The sequence below is a fragment of the Alligator mississippiensis genome, chromosome 12 (genome assembly GCF_030867095.1).
Source record: "Alligator mississippiensis isolate rAllMis1 chromosome 12, rAllMis1, whole genome shotgun sequence".
In the NCBI taxonomy this organism is placed as follows: Eukaryota; Metazoa; Chordata; order Crocodylia; family Alligatoridae; genus Alligator; species Alligator mississippiensis.
This window is the reverse complement of record NC_081835.1, coordinates 14,710,027-14,732,769: the sequence shown is the minus strand read 5'-3', so window position 1 is coordinate 14,732,769 and position 22,743 is coordinate 14,710,027. Positions and strand designations below refer to the sequence as shown.

At 43.9% G+C, this 22,743-nt stretch overlaps 1 protein-coding gene across 4 annotated transcripts in view; it reads left to right on the top strand.

Moving 5' to 3' along the window:
- SRGAP3 (SLIT-ROBO Rho GTPase activating protein 3) overlaps nt 1-22,743 on the top strand; it is a 208,683-nt gene that overhangs the window by 124,580 nt on the left and 61,360 nt on the right. For all 4 annotated transcript variants that reach the window (XM_019499705.2, XM_019499704.2, XM_059715992.1 and 1 more), the window contains exons 3-4: nt 600-762; nt 19,213-19,275. In XM_019499705.2, coding sequence (XP_019355250.1) covers nt 600-762; nt 19,213-19,275 — 226 coding nt within the window. The remainder of the gene's footprint in view (nt 1-599; nt 763-19,212; nt 19,276-22,743) is intronic.

Below are 22,743 nucleotides of genomic sequence, written 5' to 3'. Positions count from 1 at the left end.
ATCTTGGGGATTGATTCTGGAGACTTGCTGAGATTGCTTAATAAGCCATTTTTCTTTCCTTCGAAATGTTTTTTTCCTTTGAAAAGCCCTGGCGTTGCCGTGGTCTGGTATCCAGGTTTTACTTGCTGGTCTACACTGTTGGCATTTCTGCTGCAATGCAGTGTGCAGCCACAGGCCTGGGGAGTAAGCCTTTGGGGTACTGGTAACACAAGAAGTGATGACCAAGTGGTCCACCAGCAGAACAACACATCAAAATGCTCGTGAATGCTTAGCAGTGGGCATGCTAAACATCCAACAGAGTGGCACCTTTGTGGCTATATGTTATGAGATCTCACATGTCCCTCAGTTTAGTGCTGGGAAAGATGAGCAACTTGGATTGATAACATGTTCTGCAAATGAGAGTCAAGAAGCTAATCAAACAATGCAGTGGTTCCTGTGGTAAAGAGCAATCTAGGCCTCTTCTCTTCAGCAGGAGGGACAGTAACGTATCTATTCAGGTGTACCCAGTGGGATCAGTACCTTGGATAGAATGCACTTGTGCCTTAAATGCTTTTTCATTTGCTCACATTTGCCTATGCAATTTGTTCTTATTTATTCAGGAAAGATCAGCATCTCCTTTCGCCCATGAACTGCTGGTACCTGGTTCTGACCCAGACTCGGCGGGAGAGCAGAGATCATGCTACCCTGAATGACATCTTCATGAACAATGTCATTGTCCGACTCTCGCAGATCAGTGAGGATGTCATCAGGCTCTTTAAAAAGGTAAGCCAAGGAAGGGGCATTTCTACTCATTAAGGATCTAGAGGATATACTAGATCACCAGTGGAACAGAGAACAGAAAAAAAGAGAGGCTAACAAGGTCCTGGGAAAGCCCTTGAAACACAAGTTGAGGAATAGTAAAGGTATGAAAAATAAAATTGAAAAAAGACCCACCTATGAGATCCTGTCTTATGTGAAGTCAATGGAAGTTTGCCATTGACTCAGGTGGGATGAGGGTTACACCCTTGTTCCTGGAAATTCTCTTTATGAATGGAGGAATCTTGGAATCCTGATTTTTTTTTTTTTCTCTCTCTGGAAATCCTGGCCAGAATTTTCATCACTGTGTCCATTGAACTATCCCAGATCTAAATGCATGCACTCTGGTTTTTGGTCTTGTGGCCTTTTGCACAGCATATGGACAGGAGCACAGGTATTTACAGTTTGTTTACTGGGGCTGTGTGAAGCTTTGGTCCCTGATTTGATTCGGCGGAGATTCAGCCTGATTTGGTAGCTGAATCTCCGAACCAGAATCGAATGAGAGGACCCTTTAATCTCTCCAAATCGAATCGGAACCCTCTGAATTGATTTGGAGAGATTTGGAAAGATTTGGAGATTTGGACATAGACACAGCTTTAAATGTTTTTTCTATATACCTCTAGGTAGCAGCGGCTTGCGATCTCCAAATCTGCACTGAATCTTCAGATTCGGATTCAGATTTGGCTGAATCGAATCAGGGACAGTGATCTGAATCAACGAATCAAATCACTGTGCCTGATTCAGGCCGAATCCGAATTGAATAGGGCCCACTTCGCACACCCCTATTATTTACCACAGTGTGTAGCTGGTCAATAGCTTACTAATGAGTAGGATTGTTTTCTTGGCTATGAGTGTAAAAAGTCATATTTGTGCTGCTAGTTAGGGTTGAACTTAAGTTGTTTTTCAAGGTTATACAGGTGACCCTGGCCATTTGTCGGGGATACGTTCTTGTATCCCCCGTGAATGGCAAAATCTGCAAATAAGGCACTGCGTTCATGAACACAGTGCCCCCGGTGGCTGGGGGACCAGGATGGCTCTGGCGGCGATGGTGGACCGCAGCAGTGGGAGCCCAGCGGCAGCAAGCGCAGAGCTCCCAAGGAGCTCCTGGAAGTGTATAAAGTGTATTTAAAATGCTGGTTTGGCATTCGTGAATATATGAAACTGCGAACGTGGAACCCACGAATAATGAAGGTTTCCTGTACCTATGAAACATCTATACTGAAAGCCACTAACTCAGCCCCTTCTGAGATCCAGGTTATGTGGTGAGCCCACTTCATAGACCACCCAGTCCCTGCAGTCTTATTGGAATTTACCCTGGTGCTGCAGGTCTCGACAGCTTTAAACTAAGATCACTGGGGGACAACGAGTGGAGCAAGCCCAGGGGCCAACAAACAAACAACCATTACAACAGGAGATGACAGGAAGGACACTACAGCACAAGCTGAGGGAATGGAGCTCCCTCAGTGTGACAGAAACCAAGGACCTTCAGCAGAGGGCTCAAATGCCTGTACATAAATGCCAGAAGCATGGGGAACAAACAGGAGGAATGGGGCCTCCTGCTTCCAGAAGGGACTATGATATCATAGGGATACCCACGATTGGACCGTAGCTATAGAGAGCTACACCCTACATAGGAGGGATCACATAGGAAAAAAGAGTGGTGGTGTAGCTGTAGATGTAAAAGAGCAGTACACCTCCTTGAAAGCTGAAATTGGTACTAAGGAAGGGCGACTTGAGACCCTCTGGGTCAGGATACAGAGGAGGATGGAGAGGGGACAGGATGACATGGCGAAAGGGACCTAACTGTAGGAATATATTACAGACCTCTGAATCAAGAGGAGGAGCTAGATCTGGAATTCTCCAGAGAACTGCAAGAGGCTGCAAGAGCATGGGATATGGTCGTCATTGGTGACTTTAACTACCCAGACATCTCCTGGGAAGAACACTTGGCCAGATCTGAATGGTTGCATAGATTCCTGACTTTTATCAATGAGCTTTACCTGTCTCAGGAAGTATAAAGGCTGACCAGAGGAAATGCCCTCTTAGATTTAGTCTTGGCCAAGGGGGTTGACCTGGTGAGTGTTCTGAAGATAGAGGGTAACTTAGGAAAAAGCAACTCCAACACTATTACTTTCACTGCCCATTCCCATTGTAAGGCTGGGAAATCTGTCAGTAAGCTACAAATTCTTGACTTTAAAAAAGCTGACATTGATAACCGAAGGGCTTTAGTGAGTAATGCCCTATGAGGTCATGGACCACAGGGAAAGAGTGTGGACAAAGAGTGGTCATTCCTCAAGGATATGATTCTTGGTGCACAGAAGTTGTCCATATCTGTATGCAAGAAAAGTGGCACAAGGCTTGGGAGGCCATCTTGGCTCAACAAGGAAGTTGCAGATCTTCTGAAAGAAAAGGTAGGCTTACTAACGATGGAAGCTAGGAATAGGCCCCAAGGAGAACTACATAAGATTGGCCCACGCCTGTAGGGGGTAGATTAGAAAAGCAAATGCGGTGACCGAATTCAGGTTAGCAGCCGAAACTAAGGACAATAAGAAGTCCTTCTATAGGTACGTAGGTAACAGGAGGAAAACCAGTGGAAATGTGGGACTGCTGCTCCATGCGTCTGGACATCTGATCACCAATACCAATGAACTCCTGAACAACTGATTCACATCTGTATTCCACCAGTCTGAGTGATATCCTGCCAAATGCAAATATGATGCAGAATGATCACAGTAGGGATGATCACCTACCAACAGTTCAGGTAGAGGAAAGAACAGCTAGAGAGGCTGGTTATCTATAAGTCATCAGGACTGGATGAACTCCATCTGAGAGTGCTGAATGAATTAGCTGAAGTCATTGCAGGACCGCTGGCAAACCTCTTTTTGAGAATTTGTGGCACTCAGGGTAGGTCCCAGAAGACTGGAAGAGGGCCAGTGTTGTTCCCATGTTCCTGGCCAATGTTGTTCTTCAAGAAGGGGAGGAGAGAGGACCCAGGGAACTACAGGCCAATGAGCCTGACATCAGTCCCAGGAAAAATCCTTGAAAAATTTCTCAAGGAGTCCATATACGATAAGTTAGTAGAAGGCAAAATTCTGAATGACAGCCAGCATGGCTTTGTCATGGTTAAGTCATGTCTGACTAACCTCATCTCCTTCTATGTCCAGGTTACTCACCACCTGGATAAGGGGGATGAAGTTGATGTCATTTACTTGGACTTTAGGAAGTCCTTTGACTTGTTGTCCCATGAGGCTCTCAAAGTAAAACTAGGGGACTATGGGCTCAACAATTCATCAGTCAGATGAGTGGGAAACTGGCTTTGGAGTAGGACCCAGAGAGTACTAATAGACAGATCTGTGTCAACCTGGCAAAAAGTAGCCATTGGGGTCTCCCAGGATTTGGTACTTAGACCGGTGCTTTTCATCATCTACATCAATGATCTGCATTGGTGGGGTGAAAAGCACATTGGCAAAGTTTGCTGATGACACTAAGCTTTGGGAAAGTGCGGCCATGCTTCAGGGTAGGCTGGTGATCCAGGCAAACCTAGACAGATTAGTAAAATGGGTGGACCAGAAACAGATACTGTTCAACACTGAGAAGTGTAAACTGCTTTATCTCGGGAGGAAAAATATGCAACAAACTTACAGGCTTGGTGGTGTTACGCCAGCTAGCACCACATCCAAAAGGGATCTGGGGGTCATAATTGACTATAAAATGAATATGAGCCACCAGTGTAATACTACAGTCAACAGAGCAAACAATATGCTGGCATGCATCAACTGATGCATCTCAAGCAAAACTAAGGAAGTTATTCTCCTGCTCTACTTGGCATTGGTGAGGCTGCAGCTGGAGTACTGCATCCAGTTCTGGGCGCCGCACTTCAAGAAGGATGTGGAGAAGCTTGAGGGAGTCCAGAGAAGAGCCACTTGTGTGATTAGAGGCCTGAAGAGCAAGCCATACGAGGAAAGGCTGACAGGTATGGGACTGTTCAGCCTAGAAAAGAGAAGACTTTTGGGGGATTTGGTGGCAGCTTACAGATATATCAGGGGAGAGCATCAGGGGCTAAGCAAACAACTATTTACCAGAGTGCCCCAGGGGAAAACCGGGAGCAATGGTCATAAACCCCTAGAAGGAGGTTTCAGACTGGATATAAGGAAAAACTTTTTTATGGTTCGTGTGACCAGACTCTGGAATAGACTCCCAACGGTGGTGGTGCAGGCACCTACCATGGAGATTTTCAGAAGGAGACTGGATGCACACCTTGCTGGGGTTATTTGACCCCAGCAGTTTTACCTGCCCAAAGCAGGGGGGCTGGACCTGATGATCACATGAGGTCCCTTCCAGCCCTAAACTTCTGTGAATCTGAGTGCAAGTGGCAGTCCCACAACTTCCTGTTTCTGACTTCTTTCCCTTCTATACCCCACTTGCTGTCTTTGCCGCCCATAATTGGAGCCAAGCACAAAAGAAGAGATGAGTAATTTCCAGACAGATGCTTAGATGGGCTTGACTCCAAGAATAAGCAGCAATTTTTGGACATCTTTGGTGGGGACTGTGAGGTAAGATATAGATGTGGATTGGTGGCTTGTGTGACTTGAGCCAGTTCACAGCAACCCTCAATGTTGACCTTAAATATCAGTGTATATATACTTGAACTCTTTCCACTTTTAACATACTATTGTTAGAGTATATTGATATTATTCAGGTTTTTGTTTAGGTTGACTTTTGAATTGCAGAGTAGTGATGGAATCAAAGCTAGAGCTCAGATTTGGATATTTAGATTCACTAGTGCCAAAATGTCAATAGCTAGCCTTCAGGGAATCCAACCCAAATGCTAATATCATGGGATCAGATGAGCTTGTGGATTTTATAACTTGATGTCAACTTTTGTTATTAAATTTCCAGTGTCATGTAGCAAAAGCTTATGAGAACTGACACATTTTAGAGAACTGTAGCCAGATCCAAGTCCAAACTGGTATGTGGATGCCTTGTGATTTCTTTTTTTTTTTTTTTTTTTTTTTGAGTTAGACCTAGAATTAAAACCTTAAGGGAAAGTTGGCTTTGGTAGCATAATATTGAACATCTGTCCCTCTTCTTGCCCTACCCTACCCTGAAATATAGAAGAGTTGTCCCATACTTGGATAAGGCTCAATAGAAGCAGTTGACATTTTACTTTAAAAAATGTCCCCTCTCCCCAGTTGTTGACATGAATGATGAGACCACCTTCGGGGTTTTTCCTGTCTTCCACTAAATCTTTGAATGACATATCTCATATTGTTAGAGTAGGCAACTTGAACAAAGGCATAAACCTGATGTTAAAAATATTTCCTTGCAATAAATCAAATTTTGACCAGACCAAGGTGATAAAATATTTCATAGACTCAGCAGTGTTATGTTTCTTGCATTTCTTCTTCTGTTACTATCCCCGCCATTTTAACTTTCTGGCAAAAGTGCTTATTCTGCGTAGAAGTTGCTCCTTTCCCTCGACTTCTGATTTCTTTGCAGCAGAGGCAAAGAACGGTGACTCCATCAGCAACCTGCCAAAGCCAGCACCTGCTTTGAATCAGGAGGAGACTGTACAATTGAGTTGTGGGGATCTGTGATTTCACTCACATTTGTCCTTCAAGGTTAAATCCTAGTAGGGCTTGCACGTCCCTGGAAATAGCGATCGACTGAAAAGGCTTATTTTGTGTCATCATTTGCCATTAATGTATGTAGGGAGGCTGATACTTTTGGGGAGAAGCTGGCTGTGCTTATAACTCCTAGTGTGCCACTGCAGACATGGTTTAGGACCACGATGAACAGGGTTTTGGTGAGGAGACTAAGGCATGTGTGTAAACAGGAATGTCCCAGAAATTAGAACTGGAAAAGAGCTCTTAGTTCACCTAACCCAGTCCTTCAGCCAATGCCAGCATGCTTTCTCTAGACCACATTTTCCAGTGTTTGGTCTGGTGTGGTTTTGAATATGTCTCTTGATGGCACTTCCATCGCATAACCTGAGGGTGGCCATCCTATCAATGAGTGTTGTGCAACTAGACCAGCACCAGAATAGTTAAAAGCATCCCTAATTGTTGTTCAGCTGTTCAATTTGCCTGTAGATTGCTCTTTGATGGTAAATTAGAGTAACATTTGTTTCAGAGATGTCAGTTTTAATTCCGCCATCTAGGATTTGTTAATGGATTGTGACATGCTATGGGTGTGTAGAGAAACTGGAAGGTTTGTTGAATTCTCCGATTACAAATGTAGGGAGTGCTGTCTTTATATAAATAAAAATGATTGCAGTAAAGGAAGGGACACACAACGGGTGAGCTATAAGTGCATACATAATTGATATGTGTTTGAGCAGTGCAGTGGTAATTTTGCCAACAAAAGTCCTAAGGTGATGAGCTATTCCACTTCCAGCTGGCTTCAGTGAGTGTTCTTAGCACCAGCCAGGATGAACAATCAGTAAATTGGGGCTTTACATTTTGTTCCTCTCCATGGAAGTGGTTTGCCCCGTCAGTGACCTCGAGCACATGGTCTCCTCAGCTCATCCTAGTGTTCTGTCATTCATCTAGTAGACATTTTTCATCGTGGCCAGCCCAAAAGGAAATGCAGTGGCTTATCCAAATCTAAGGAAAATGGGAAGACTTTCCCTTATAGTCTGGTAGGGAATGATTTTAAATGTTTTAGTTGGCAGGATTTAATCCAGTTCAACAAAGGGTCTAGTTTTGCTCCTGTTGAGGTCAGGACAAAGGCTAATATTGGCGCTGACAGGTGCCTGGGCAGGCCTAAAATGACTGTCAGAGTAAGGGGAGGAGGCATTAGTTTCCATTTTTTTTGAACTGCAAGCAAGTTTGGTTGTTGAATTTTAGGCTTTGGTTTGGGTTTATTTTTGCTTGTTTGGGACCTGTTCAGTCTTCCCACCTCAGCACGAGGGAAGAGCTGAATTGGCGTAGCATCCAATACAGTCTCATATCAGAGGAGTATATTGTGCTGTTAAATGGAGATAGACTCATTGCTCAAGGCCTCATCCATCGTTGCCTTGTGTGATGCTTCTAATTGTCAGTTCCTCCAAGCTAATTTCTGTTCTAATTCTCTGAACATCGCGATCTCCGTAAGAAGATTGCTGTCATTGATTCTTACTGCTCGGGTTGTTCTGGTGCTACTGAAATCTTAGCTAAGCTACAGCCCATAGATATGATTGCAGCTCATGTAGACTTGCTGAGCTAGTTTTAAAGTAGCTGGCTGGGGCACCAATAGTAGTATAGCTTGTGGTAGCACAGGGTTCAACACGAGTTGCAACACACTGGTTAAATACCTGAGCACTTAGCGCTAGCTGAGCTCTGTGCTGCTGTGGTTACACTGATAGACACCTGAGCAAGGTCATTTAAAGATTGCTTGGATGTGTCCACCTAGGCAGTAATCACACTTTTGTGTACAGCTTACCCCAAGTCCTAACGAGGAGCCATCACTTCTCCTAAAGCTGTGAAGTTCAGTCCCTTTTTTAATATTGGTAGAGGTAGAGGTCATCTGATCTCTCAACACCTGGTAACCATCACCCTAATCCTTGATGTTAGGAGCATGTATTTCTGTCTGGCCTGCTTCTTCCCGGTTGCCTACTCCTGGGAACACTTCTTTTATGACTGAATTAACCCAACAGCTCTATTAGCCTGAAACGTAGGTATGGCATGAACCTGCTGGAGAGAAACCAGTTTGAAATTGGTGCCTTCCGCAAACTGTAATCCTATCCTTGGTCTTCATTATTTATTTTACAGGGAGTTATGAGAGGGAGAAGAATCCAGATGCAGGCTGTTTCCCTCTGGGACCTGAGTTATGGTGTGGCTTGTATAAAGCTGTTAGTCCTCAGCTAGGACCAGTCTTCCAGAGACAAAGATGATATAGCATCTTGGCTTTTGATGAGGCTTGATGGGGCGGAAAATGAGAGATTTTCTACAGCTGGGATCTGAACCCCCTTGTTACTGTGTAGCACAGTACCAAGACAGACCTCTAAAGCTGATCCTGACATGGGTGTAAGTCAGTGTACCTCCACTGAAATCAGTGGAACTACCATGATTGTACCTCAATTTACATCAGCTGGCTGTTTGTCTTAACATGTCTGGACAGGGGAAGGGGCTCTCTTTCTCTCTGGTTTTAAGGGAGCAAGAAGCAACTGCATATCAAAAATACTTCTCTTGAGCAGGGGCTGTAGTTTTAGGAATGCCGTTCTAAATTAAGCTGCTGTTCTACAACAGTGGCCAAACACTATCATTTACAAGAAGGAAGGAAAGCTGGAAAAGGTTGAAAAAAGTAAAATAACCAAAAATGAAGATCTAGGCAGTATGAAAGGACTACGAAAAACCAGTTGATGCAAGAAATGAAACTGGTAGCAGTTAGAGCAAGAGAAATTGAAATACATATGGGGATTAAGGTCCAAAAAATGGCAAAGGATAGGAATTACATATAGAAGCTAAACACATACACATACATGTACCAATTCTTTTTCCTTATCACATACATGTATAGAAATTTAGAGTGCTGCACTGCATCTTTCTATCCTGCTTTATATATAAACTGTAACGTTTTTTGGGGGAGGTATGTTATTCTTCCATGCCTACAAAGTATTCTGCATGCCTATTGTGTTGTATAATTATTATATTTCACTAATCTCCTGGAAATAGATGGAGCAATTTTGCTCAAGCTTTCCAGAAAAGTTCATCTTGAGTCAGATGCCAGTTATAGAAAATTTCAACCCAAACAGTTAGTCACTGAAAACCAGGGGTTGATATGGAAAGTATTAGACAGTCTCATCAGGCACCCCATCATACAGTATGTTGGGCCAGAGGTGGAGAATGCTGAAGTATTTTTAATGAGCTGTCAGTTTTTTGGTAGTAATTCTGGGAAGAGGAATTGGCTCTTTTATGGGAATCCATGCATCAGTAAGCAGAGTTTGTTGTGCGCTGTTCTGCGATGGAAGCACCATTCCTGTTTGTTTTTCCTCCTCCTCTGATTTGTTGGCATCAAATAACTTTGCATCATTATACTGTGACACGTGCATCAATAGTTAATGAGGGATAGTCATGTGGGATGGTGTAAGACTGCAGCGGTGGATTCAGTTTTTGGAAGGGGAAAGAGAGTTGCAAGCCCAAAGTGCTGGATGTGTAAGAAAGTATAATCAGCAAGACGGCACTGAATGCCTCCCCTGTTGATGTGAGGTGAAGAGGGATCACTTGGATCAGTGATAATATCATGTCCCCTAGTATTATGGTGAATGGTATAGATCTGGGAGTTAGGATTTGAGGAACTCTTCAGAGTTGGAAATTCACCCTTGTGTAAAGGAATAGAAACAGGTCTGTGCACCACTTCTATGTATCCTGGTGGTTTAGGTAGGACTCAACCAAGCCTTGCACTGTGGAGGACTGCTCTAGGACTGTGCAAATAGGTTCCAACCTGAATACCTGAGGGTCGAAGCTAATGGATTCTAGGTTTTATTTAGAGACGGATCCAGTCTGCAGAATTTGTATCTCTATTTCCAACATACCAGAAGTCATGGCTATTTGAAGCTTTGGTTCTGATTAATATAAATGCAAGAACAACTTGTAAAACTTGATCCAGGTCTGGGCTTGGGTTTGAGGACCATCAAAACCCAATGATTTGGGACCTTTAGGTCTAAGGGCATCTTTTGGTTTATTTCTTATCTTTCTGGCCTTTCCGGAGGTGAAAGAAAGTTCACAATCCTTCTGCTTGAAGATGTGGGAGGCTGAATGGACAATTTGTCCTATGCTCTGAATTCATGTGTTTAAGCCAGACCCTTGCAAACTGCAACCATTGTTTCACAGAGCTGTAATCAAACCCCTCTTTGAATTTTATCCCAGCAATGAAATGAACCATGCACCTTTCTTCTCACAATGATACTTTAGAATTTGGTGTTGAACATAGTGCTACAACCCTGCCTGTCCATTACAGTGCCTCTCAGTCCAGTCCCTAACACACCACCTCTTGTTTCTACAATCTTAAAATCCAAAGACATGGCTGGTGTTATTATCTCCATAGTTGTAGCTTGCTGCAGTCTTGAGACCCAAGACTAAGGCCTTAGTTACTGTAAGCCGGGGTAGTGTTATACTGATGACTTTTATAGTGAAGGAAAAGCCCAAAGGGATCTTAAATGTGTCTCAGGGTTTTTATAAAAAGACCCAGTAATGATATCATTTTGGTTGTTTAAAGTTACAATGACAATAGGCAATTGTCCTCTAATGGATGCAGTTTCTTGTTACATAAAACCTGTCAATCCTCCAAAGCACGGTAGTAAATTTTTCTAGAAAATGTTTTACAGTCAGTTGCATTGTGTATTGGACAGTGGACTGTGCATGCAGGCTCTAACAGTGGCACAGATGCTTCCAAGATGAATACTTCGCATATGCCTTTTGGGCATTTCTCATACCTTTGCAAAGCAGCCTCTGATTCTTAGGGGTCATCAGTTTTAGGCTTCTGATATGAGATCTGAAATTTTTATTGATCCTGTTTTTATTTTTTTTTTCCTGTTGCTATTTTTCTCTGTGGACACCTGAGATAATTTCCCATGAGAAAAGCATTTCTGAGCACTGGCAATGTCTGATTAAAACCAATCTAAAACAAAGGAACTCTTTACGTGGTCGATGCTCCTTTCAAAAACTTGGAGGTATAGTATGACTTGAAACAACGTCTGTGTTCCTGTTCAGAAGTGCCTACGTTTCAGTGGCATATAAGCATATATATGACTTCAGGGTCTGGTTTTGTATAAATACATAGGTTTTCAGCAAAGGGTGGTTTTCAAAGGGTTGGGTGCAAGTCACAGAATTGTAGGAATTAAAGATGGAAAACCCATTTTAGGTCCCGGGTCCATCACTGGCTGGTTTGTCTTCTCTGTGCATCACTGTCCTGGAAGTTCCTCTGCAATCACCGGGGTCTCTTTACGTGAACCTTTTGGAGCTGCAATTTGTTCAGGGATTCGTTCATGACCTGCTTGGCCTAGAGATAGGACGAAAGCTTCCTGGCCCCTGCGTGGAGAATGCAAGATGTAAGGGAAGAGCACGGCCTCTGCGGCATCATCTTTTCTTCCACAATTGAGCCAGCCGGGGAGAGCTCTTGGGGCAGTGCAGGGGCACAGGGTGTGGGCTTAGGGATCCCTGGCCTCTTGCATTTCTTGAAATTTGAGGAGATTTACCCCCTGGCTGTTCCTTGAGGGAGGCACATCCCACCAGTGAGGGGGTGGGAGGGGGAGAAGAGGAAGGAGGCTTGGCTAGGGGAATCTCCCTGGGGCTCCAGTCCCCACTGAGGTTTGTCTCAGGTAGGAGATTGTCTGGGCCAGTATTAGTATTACTGACAGGTAGGCAATAAACTGAGGTGCAGAGAGCTGTTATTGCAGACGATCTTATTTGATCTGTCTCATCAAATCTGTGTCCCCACTTCAGCCTCACAACACATTCTTTTGACAGGAGCAAATTATTGCTTCTGAAAGATGTTGGGGGGGACAGGGTGGGGACGAGGGGGCGTGGTAATGCATCAGGAAAGGTTTTTTGCTCCTGTTTTCACCTTCAGTGGAAGGCCTGGGAATAGGTTTGCCATTTCTTCCTTTAGCATATACTCCAGAAAAACAGACCTGTGGGCTGCAGTGTCTGAAATAACAGTACTGCATTATTCTCCAACCTGGGATTTAATTATTTGCCATGACAGAGATGTGAATTTGATTAGGTCCCGTACTGCAATGTTCTGGACAGAGACCTAATGAGGAAGTGTTGTCTGCATACAAGGAAGTTTCTTTTTTTTTATTATTATTTTTTAACAATCTGTCTTTGTGTTGTCAAGAGGCTGAGCTGCTGCTCTCTATTGCTGTTTTCTCCCCGCAGCAGCAGCAATTTTAATAAGGGCTCCTAAACTGTACCCATTGCTATCATGCCAAGTAACTGCTTTTTAATAGGAATGGAAGGCATAAAGCAGGCAGCTAAATTAGAGGTTGGGTTTTTGCAGATGGTGCTGGCGAATTGGAATGCACCACATGACATTTTGACTTCGTCTCCTGTAAATATATATATATACATGTGTGTGTGTGTATATATGCAATCTTTCTGTTTAGAACAGAGAGGGCAAACTCTGAAGAGGTCTGGGAGTCTGTCAGCTTCTCTTGTACCTGCATCTGGGAAAGGATCCAACAGCATGAAGAGCTACGCTGTCATCTTTGAGAACAGCGGCCCCCCGATCCCGTTTGCCAGATGCACCCTGGCTCTGGGGATTCTCCAGGTGGTGTTGTGCAGAACGGGCCACGCTCCCCAGGGGTGGAAATGGATGAAAAGGGGATTGAGAGAACACTGTTTAAATTAAAATAGCCACTGACAGTAATTGCTGGGATCCAGAAAATGTCAAGGTGGCGTGCCACTTGGGGTTCAGACATGATGCACACCTGAAGCTCTGAGGACTTCAGTGCACTTTGTGGGGAAGCAGCATTGCAGAAAATCAAGCCACTTACATTTAGCTGGATTTAAGAGCCTAATTTAGGCAACCTGGTTCGACAATTGTGGCTTCCCTGATTTACCCACAGTCACGCGGGAAGTCTGAGGCTGAGGCAAGGACTGAATCCAGTGCCTTTTCCACAAGCCCATCTTCTCCCATGTAATTTGGGAATGGGTTAGTTCTGGGGTTTTGGTTTGGCTCGCATGGAAGAGAGGTCAGCTCTGCAGTTCAGCTCAGCATCTGAACTCCCTCAGGGTCGAAGAGGGTTTGGATCTGGTTTCGGTCAGTAATTAGCATGGGAAAAGGTGAATAACTGAAATACTGGATGGCACTGTTGTGTGCATGTGAATTAAATGAAGCTGTTCGTTACTTTGTTCAGCTAATGGCAGATTACTGTTAAGATTTTCAAGAGTGGTTGGAAATTGCGATTGCCTCAGTTTTTGCGGGCCCAGCTTGAAACGCCTCAAGGAGCCTGAGTTTTGGAAGGCAGGAATTACCTAGCATTTTCTGAAGATCTGGCCTCTCGAGGGCATGTCAACCTGGACACACAACAGTGGGCACCACAAAGCGCTAGCCACTTGAAAATCTTATCTTGTGTAAAACTTCTGATCTTCTTTCAGAGGCAAATGCCATGCTGTTAATGGAAGACGCTCTTGTTTACCAGCTTTTCTCCTGCACCTTCCATATGAAATTCTAATTTCTAATAATTTAAACTTAAACTTTAGATATAGGCAGGCTACCCAGTCAACTTTTAATTAGAGCCCACTTGTGTGATGTGGGTATCTTTGGTTAAAGCCACCCAACCAGTCAACCTTTGGGATATTACTTAAGCTGACTGAATGCATAAAAATATATGGGGCTGTCTGAGGAAATCTGAAAGTAATTGCTGTCATTTTGGGGGGTCTATACTTACTTTAAACCTGTCTTCAAATTATAATGAGTACTTCAAGTCTGAGAAGAGCCCACAGAGAGATTTGGGGTATAATTACAAGGGAAACAGGAAGGCAATGCATACACATCTGCAGCAGCATCCAACCACTGGATTTCTGAGTAGGAATTGACTTGGTTTGCAGCCAATCATAAGTGATTGGCAGTTCCCTAAGAAATGGTCTCTCCTGTGAAATATCACATTCATGTTGTGGGAACTAGGAGATTAGATCATGATTAAAATTTGCATCTTGTTGCCTGGCAGAGGACAAAAATAGATTAAATGATTTCAGCAGTAAGGAAGGAAAAGATGCCAAGGAAAAATACCCACAAAACTTTAAATTCATAATGGACTGTCTTCCCTAAGCACTCTAATGCCTTTCTAGTGATGCAGTGAAAATAGAAACCTTGATTATCTGTAGCGGTAGTTACTTCTTTATTGTAATGTGATTTGGAGAAGTATTTTGACTCCTTCCCAATGAGAATGAGGTCCACTCAGAATGAGATGGTGAAGGGTAAGGAGGAGGATGTAGAAAATGGGGCAGTGGTAGGATGGTGAATATGAATGGGCATGTACAATTGTAAATTGCTGCATCCGACATGAAAACACAACTCAAAGACTTTGACAACACAAATTGGGCGCTTTGACAATCCCAGAATATTGAAAGACCTGGCAGATGAAATTGGTAGTCTGGCAGCTGGGATTTTTAATAAATCTATTGAATCATGCCTACCACCATTCTGCAAAATATCAAACCTAGTACTTTTATACTGAGAGAAGAAAATGATCCAGAAAACTACCAGTCTGTTGGTCTGTTCTTCAAAAGTGTGCAAGGCTTTTGAACAAATGCTGAAGGAAATGTAATTTTAGACATGAAGGTAAAAAGAAAATGGAAAGTAAGGCAAAATGGAAGTCCCTGAAGTCTTACTTTTGAATGCTGATTTTCTAGACAAAGAAAATGTGATAGATATAATCTGTTTAGACTTCAGCAAAATATTTGATACAGTGCCATATGGGACGTTATTTGTTAAGCACACATATGTGTGTGTTGAGAAGATGAGAATTAACTTAAGAGTTTATGGAGGGTAAGGATCTGGCTAAAGAACCTGTGCAGAAATAGGAAGTCAGGCTGTAAGGTGCTTATTAGTGGAGTTTTTCAAGGATTGTTCTTGGAACCAATCTTCTATCATATTTTTAATAATAATTTTGGCACAAAATGCAGAACAGGCTAGTGGTATTTGCTGTGATGAGAGAGATGGTCAATATGGGGTGTGTGGGGGAGAGTTCGAATATCTTACAGGTAGAATTGGATGAGAGATGGCGTAAGAAAAAAAGAAATGCACCTAGGGATTAATACGTAGAGCTATATAATGGGAATTTCTCAGATGGAGCAACTGAAGAGGAGAAAGGCTCAAGACTATTAATGGACACTGGATGGCCGAGCCACCAGTGAGGTCTGAGTGTGAGAAGGCAAATGTGATCCCATAATGCAACAGACTTAAGATGGAGCTTGATACTGGATAAGGGATAATATGGTGCAGTAGCCTTTGGTAGCAAGAGCCCTAACTCGGTGGCCCAGAAGGTCCTCTTCCAGTCCTGTAGTCCTTGAGAAGTAGGGACATTCAACTATAGATGTAAGCCTGGTAAGCTAAGCAGCTTGCGTGGGATCATTAGTTGATTAGGGGACCTCCCAGAAACGCATTGAATGGGTACCCAGCAGGTGGTTCCTGGGAGCCTGCACATTGCACTCTGCTCTCTCAATTGAGCCGGAAACAAAACTTTTGCAGGTGGTTTGAGAGGCTTCTCTCTGTAGTTTCAATGGTTTTCGATATCCTTTGGCACAGCATTGCTACATTGCAGATACTGCATTCTCCCTAGGGTTGGCCTCCTTTTGGTCATAGATTAAGCAATCTGTGTATCGTAAAGGGTATGCGGCAGTCGCAACTGATATATTGGCATTCATTCATCTGCATTAACATGCCACCAATTCCAGGGAGAATGCAGCAGTGGTTTACCCATGGACAGCAAAGCTACAGAAATGAGGAATTTAATGTAGCCAGCTGGAGCTCTGAGAATGTTTCTGAGAAGTGCTAGATAAATCCAAAATAGAAAATGCTGTTCCATCCATCCAGCAGACCCTACCATCCTTCTACCTGCCCTGATAATGGGGAAAATATTAGATCCAAAGAGCTCATGGTTGAGTGGAATGAGTGCTATTAGTGAAAGAATATTTTTTGTAACGTCAGGTTCCTGATTTGTATGTTTTCAGTGGGAAGCAATTGCATCTAGGACTTTCCTGTATGGTGCTGAGTGCCTCTCGCTGGTTCTTGCATACCCTCATCTCCTGTGGAGCTTAATGGGTGTTGAGCACGCTCAGAAGTTTTCAGGGCCAGATCTTTTTCTGTCATTATTCAGACATTTTCTAGCGTGCTCCTCACCAGGGTGTCTGAACTTGGGTTTGAATGATACAGGGGCAAAGGTAAGTCTAAAATTAGACGTGCAATAAGTGAGAGGTACATCATGGGTGTGACAGCACTGAAATATTGTTGCTCCGGTGTATATTTATGGCTTTTGGATGAACAGGGATATTCTTAAATAAATAGAAATAGGAGTCCAGGTTCAGTTTTTGACCTGCCAAGTGCCATTATCCTAGGCAGTGTGAAAGCGGAGAACATCTGTATTTTGGTTTTAGGGTTTATAAATGAGAAAAACAGGGCCCAGATGTGGATTGGCAGCCCAGTGGATGGTGTCACTTCAATTTTTAAAGCAGGAAGGATATTAGACAGGATTTGTAGAAGTGTTGTAAATAAGGCCCCTGAGGCATCCCCCAGGCCACAGGGCAATTCCAGTTCTAAAATAATATCCAAAATTAAAATGTACAGTTTTTGGGTGCCGGAACATAGCAATGAATGGAACCAGGAGAGGGCAAATTTGGGAAGGAGCAAAATGTATTTAAAAAGACATTCCCAGAAACCATTTGCGCTGCCAAAATTCACTTGCTCCGTTGTAAGCTGAGAAAAGGAAAGAGAGAACACTGCAAGCATGAAAGCAATGTGAAAAATGCAGCGAGATATCAGTGGCATTAAGAAGTTGCTGCATTCTTGTTCCCTGTGGGATGGGTGTGAATGCATCTGTTAGGGATTTACCAGGATTCACTTGGATGCAAGCAACGGCAGGGTTTGGAACAAATGTATCTTATTACACAATGCTTCAGGCCTTGGCGTGGCTTGGTAAAAGAAGAAAAATAGATCATCTTCCCTTCTTCCCTCCCAATCTTAGTCATTTGAGTGCCTTTTTTATGCTGTCCCTTTCTTTGTGAAATGTCGTCCCTGCTCAGCTACCAAACTGCCCCACTATTCTCATTTGATACTTTCCCAAAGGTTCACTGCCTCCATGATATCCGTGATCAGTAAGTAGGTAAAAGCCATCAACCTCACTAATGCTACTAGGATGAGGGTAATGTTATAGCCTCCATCCTCCCCCATCATCTGCCTAATCTTATTCTGCTGTCTGTTGTGTAAAATTTGAGCTTCTCCCTATTGCTTTTGTGGTCCCTGTGGTCATCTCAGCCCATCTGTGATATAGTATGTATTTTTTACATGGGGCCTGGCCTAACACGATCTTGCTCTCTGCAGTATAACTACCAGTGTTTGTGCTCTGGGTGGCAGGGGTGGGCTGGCTGCGGTGGCAGGGGCTGCCTTTCTTGTGCCCCAGTCACTCACCCCTGATTGTGGGGCCGGTTGCCCACCCCGCATTATGCTACTGCTGGATCTCAGTTGGAATCCTTAGGTGACACTTCGGTAAGACAAGTAATAAGTATAAGGATGGTGGTGTTACAGTTAGTGGTAGATGTTGGATCCAGTGGGAGAATCCTGCATGCCCTGCATGTGACTTGTTTTACGTGAGGAGGCCGTTGCGCATTGGCAACTGTGAGGCTCTTGGCGGAGGAGAAACCTGTGTCCAGGGGCAATGAGAGCCAAGATGACTGGGGTTACTCTTCCACTGCAGCCTTCATCTGCCTTTGCAGCCGTTGAGAAGTATGCCTTCTTCATCTGCCTGCTCCACTGTTGAGGTCTTTGTTGTGTTGGCCTGCTCTTTGTCTGATACCTCCCCTTCGATCTTACCATCATGGGCAACCAGGAGTACAAGACATCTGACAGTGTTGCTCTTGGGGTCATTGGTACATGCAAATCTCTCCACCCCATCAAGGTGGCAATCCATGGAGGGGAATGCAGTTAGTAAATACACCCAGCAAGGCTTTGAGAGAGGAGGATGAAAAGAGAGGTTGCTATGTGAGAGGAAATAATCATCCCAGAACCCCTTAGTTATGCTGAAGCTCTATGAATAACCTAACAGAACTCCTTGGCATTCAGTGTGCTTATCTGACATTTGGCTTGATTTTGCTAGTGACGTGGCTGTGATGCTCACGCTGTTGCTCTACCACGTGGATGGTGTCAAGCGGGCCAAATGCTGACTGTTTGCCCTGCATTGTGGGCTGTGGCTAGGAGCTCACAGCTGTGTTAAGCGTGGAGGGAGGGAGGCCTGTGCTGAAGAGCCTTGTGCCTTTCCTAATTTTGGATTGGATTGACTGCAAGAATTCTGCTTCCCTCTGGGTAATGGAGATGAAACCAAAGGCAATCTTGTCATCTACTGAAAGCCCTAGGGGACCAATATGACGGCAGCCTATCAGTAGGCTCCCTACTCCTGGGCACGCATCCTGCCCCGGCTGTGGTATGTAAGTCTCTGTGCTACTGAAGGATCCACCCTTGTTAGGTAATCGGGTGGTCAGCACGGTTGGCTATGCAGGTAGAATTTCCCAGCAACAAAGCACAAAGCTTTCAGACCACCCCTGACACTCAGGGCTGAGGAAGGCGCTATGTAATAGAAGCACAGGACCTGGTGAAGTGGCTCATTGAATGTTTTCCTCCAAACTGTGCTGCCCTCTGTTAAGAAAAACCTGATTATGTTGAACAAAGCAGAATTGCAGCTTCCTTTTCATGTCTTTTTTTTTTTTTTTTTTTTTGTTCCAGAGTAAGGAAATTGGCTTACAGATGCATGAAGAACTCTTGAAGGTCACCAATGAACTCTACACAGTAAGTAATATGCTGCTTCTCCTCGTGTCTAACCGGTGTAACGAGGATTACAGTAATCAGGAACAAAGGCAATGTAATACATTATACACAGAACAAAATGTCAATTAAGTGTTACAATTACTTGTGGAGGATCCTTTTCATATGTTACGATTACTGTCTTTTTTTTCAATCCTTTTTAGTTATTAGAGATCTTTTATCTTTAATTGGGTTTGACTGGGACGGAGAAGAATTTAGTAACCTTGTCCTACAATGGAGATCTTTCCTCTGCTATGGATTGAGGACCAGGCTATAGATTACAATATCTGATTCTGTCACTCATGCAACAAAGGGTGTTTTGGACTAGATGCAGCATGATGTTTGCTGTCCTCATAATGCTCCTACTCCAAGGCTTTCCCTTGTCCTGCCTTTAGGCCTCGTGTCCATGACCACTTTTAGATGTTACCAGTGTCTGTTCTTTGGGCCAGTGGAGTTGCTCTGGAGTGGCACTGTTTAAGCTCAGTCCTAACTTGCCTGACCCTTTCCATGTGAGTTCTTCGGCCTGCCTGTGGTGCGTGCACAGCTGATGATGGCTGAATCTGACTGTCAGCACGTGATTTTTTATTTTTTATTACTTTCCTCCCGTTGATGTTCTTTTTCCTAATTAAATCCATTGCGGCAGTTCCCTCACTGCCAATGTCTTTTTGGTGCCAAATAAAATCGTGACCAGAGGCGCTGCTTTTCAAGTAGGCTTTCATGGGGAGGTCAGCAAAAACCCTTGTATTGTTCCCACTCTTTAGCCAGCAGGAGTTGGTTTATCATTTCCACTTGGGCTTAAGGATTGATGATGTTTTCTAGGAAGCAGTATTAAAGTTTGTCATGCTTAGGAAAATATAAGCAATCCTGCTGATCCCCTCAGCTCCTTTCTGTTTCCTGGTCATAAATTACTGCACAGCAGTTTTATTCCGAAGCTGAATGATTGCTTTATTCTATTCTTTTTATAAAGAGGCCTCAATAATAAAATTAATTCTTTTTCTTGGAAACGTCTACTAAAAATCTTCATTTTACAGGTTCATTTAACTGTAGCTGAATCCTTTTGGAAACAGTGTGATAGGTGCAAAGCAAACAAAATGAAGTGAGAACTGAGCAAACATTAACCCACCAACTGGATGAATCCATCCAAGGTGACAAAAGCAAGACATGAGGGACACAACCCAGAATTCAGTCTGTCTGAGCTTTTAAAATGTGTCGAGGTCTGAAATTAATGCAGCTCCTGAAAAGCATGGTGTGAAATCCTGGCCCTTGTGAAATGGCAGAGCTTCCATTGACTTCAGCAGATTTAGGATTTCACTGCGATCCCATTCTGGTCCTACATTCTGGCCAGTACGTGCTTAAGTGGATGAAAGGACATAAATCCGTGGAGAAGGTGCTGTTCCGTGTTGCTTTGAATTAACCTCCCTGTTATAAAATAATTGACCAGGAGGAGGCAGGCTTGTTTCACAAACTATAATGAAACCTGGACAAGGGACCTGCCTCATTAAGGAACCTTCTCCCCAAAGAGATCATCCCCAGTGGGTGGAGTTCCAGTTTGCACAAGCTCAGTTCAGGAACTGATTTTTGGTTGTCCCTTAAGTGAGCTGTAAAAACAGGTTTGATAGCAGTACACTTGTGGGATAACTCAGCAGGGTGGATTTGCTCTGTGGCATGCCCTCATACCCAAGAATGATGGGGTATTTTTGCATCTGTTGCTCTAACTTGAAGTGAACCTAGGGATTGCCATTGAGAACAGGTTTGGGGATCAGATCACTTAAGCCCATGTTTGAGTCTGGCTTTACTGGGACTTAGGCGCTGTGTTAATGCTAAGCCTCTATTTAAGTCCCTTGTGGAGTCAGTCTTAATAACAAGCTGTTTAGAAGACTGAAGCACTCTAGCTAATGGCAGCAAACAATACCATTTATGGACAGCAATGTTGGCAGTGGCCTTTATCTAGAACATGTTATTAATATTGGAAAACACAACTTGTGTTGTTAAATAACTAATGAACAGTGGAACATATTTTTTCTCCCTCCATTGCAGCTAATTAACTTATTTGCAGAAAGATCCTAGGGACACAGCTGTGGCAGCTTTTCTTTATGACACAATAGCTTAAGACAGGGACAACATGACTTTGTTCCAAATACTGTGGAGAAGGCGTGAGAGGACTGTAGATTGGAGAATAGATTGCTCTAGGTAGCCACCATCCAAAATAAGAGAGCATTAAGGAAACTGTGGGACTTTTAAACCTTAGCTGATCTTTTTGCCTGGACTGCACAGCCTCAGATGGGAGATAATGGGAAATATTGCCTGTGCAGCAAACTTATAATAGCAGTGGTTTCAGCAATATGAACATTATCAGTCTGGAAAGAATAACGCTATAAAGTGCTGTTCGTGTTAACTCTTACGAAGTTTTGAAGGGACTTTCACATATGGGCAGTCCTGGCTGGGAGCATTGATGTGAAAAGCCATGCACGACACTTTTCCAGCAATCCCTGGTTTTCTTCCTCTTGATTGGCTTCCTCTCAATAATCAGTCATCACTTCAGGTGAGGTAGAGGTACACTTTATGGATTAACTGAATCAGAAATGCATAAGCTTCTGTGAACCACAGCTCACTTCATCTGATGCTATCGGACAGTATCCAATGCTGTTTCAAGAGCAAGCGAGAGTAAATTATGGTGAGGGAGAAAAAAGACCTTGCTTCAAGAAAATAGTTCTGGCAATTAGCAAGCCTGATGTGGGGGCTGGGGAGTGGGAGCTGGAGACTTCCTATGGTGACCTCGGGCAGTGCTTTTCAGCTGGTGTGCCATGAAGAGCTCCTTGGTGTGCTAGGAGAATTTTGGAATAATGCAGGGGTGGGCAAAATACAGTCTGTGGGCCAGATCTGGCCCACCTGGTGATTTCATCTGGCCTTCTGGCAGGTGCCTACCAGTTCACTGTATCTGGCCTGGTCCTGGGCTGTCCCTGCTGTGCTCGCATGGGGCTGAGCCCCACTCACTCCCACCCTTGCTTGCGGGATGGCCCTGACCAGGACGGGATGGCAGGAGTGTGGAACCTGGGCCAGTGGGGACATGGGGTCCGCTAGCTCCATCGCGTGGGGCTCCCTGGGGCTCACATGTAATTTCTGCGTTCTCCGCCTGAGCTGAGGTCAGTAGAAAGACTCCAGCGGGCTTTGGATGGGGTTCACCATTGAGTAGTGTAGCCTGTATTGATGAACAAACATAGCTAATAAATAGTTGTTTGGAAAGTTGTTGATTGGGCACAGATGTAACTAGGTTAGGTGACTATTTCCCAGCCTCCTGACAAAACTCCAGTGGTACTTACATTACAGCTCAGGCTGTGGTTTCATGGTTAAGCTCTGCTGTTATGGTAATACAATGAAGTTGTGTTTGGGTTTCTCTCGGCGCAAGGAAATCTGTCATGTAACTGTCACTTTTGGACCAAAGTACAGGGCTTG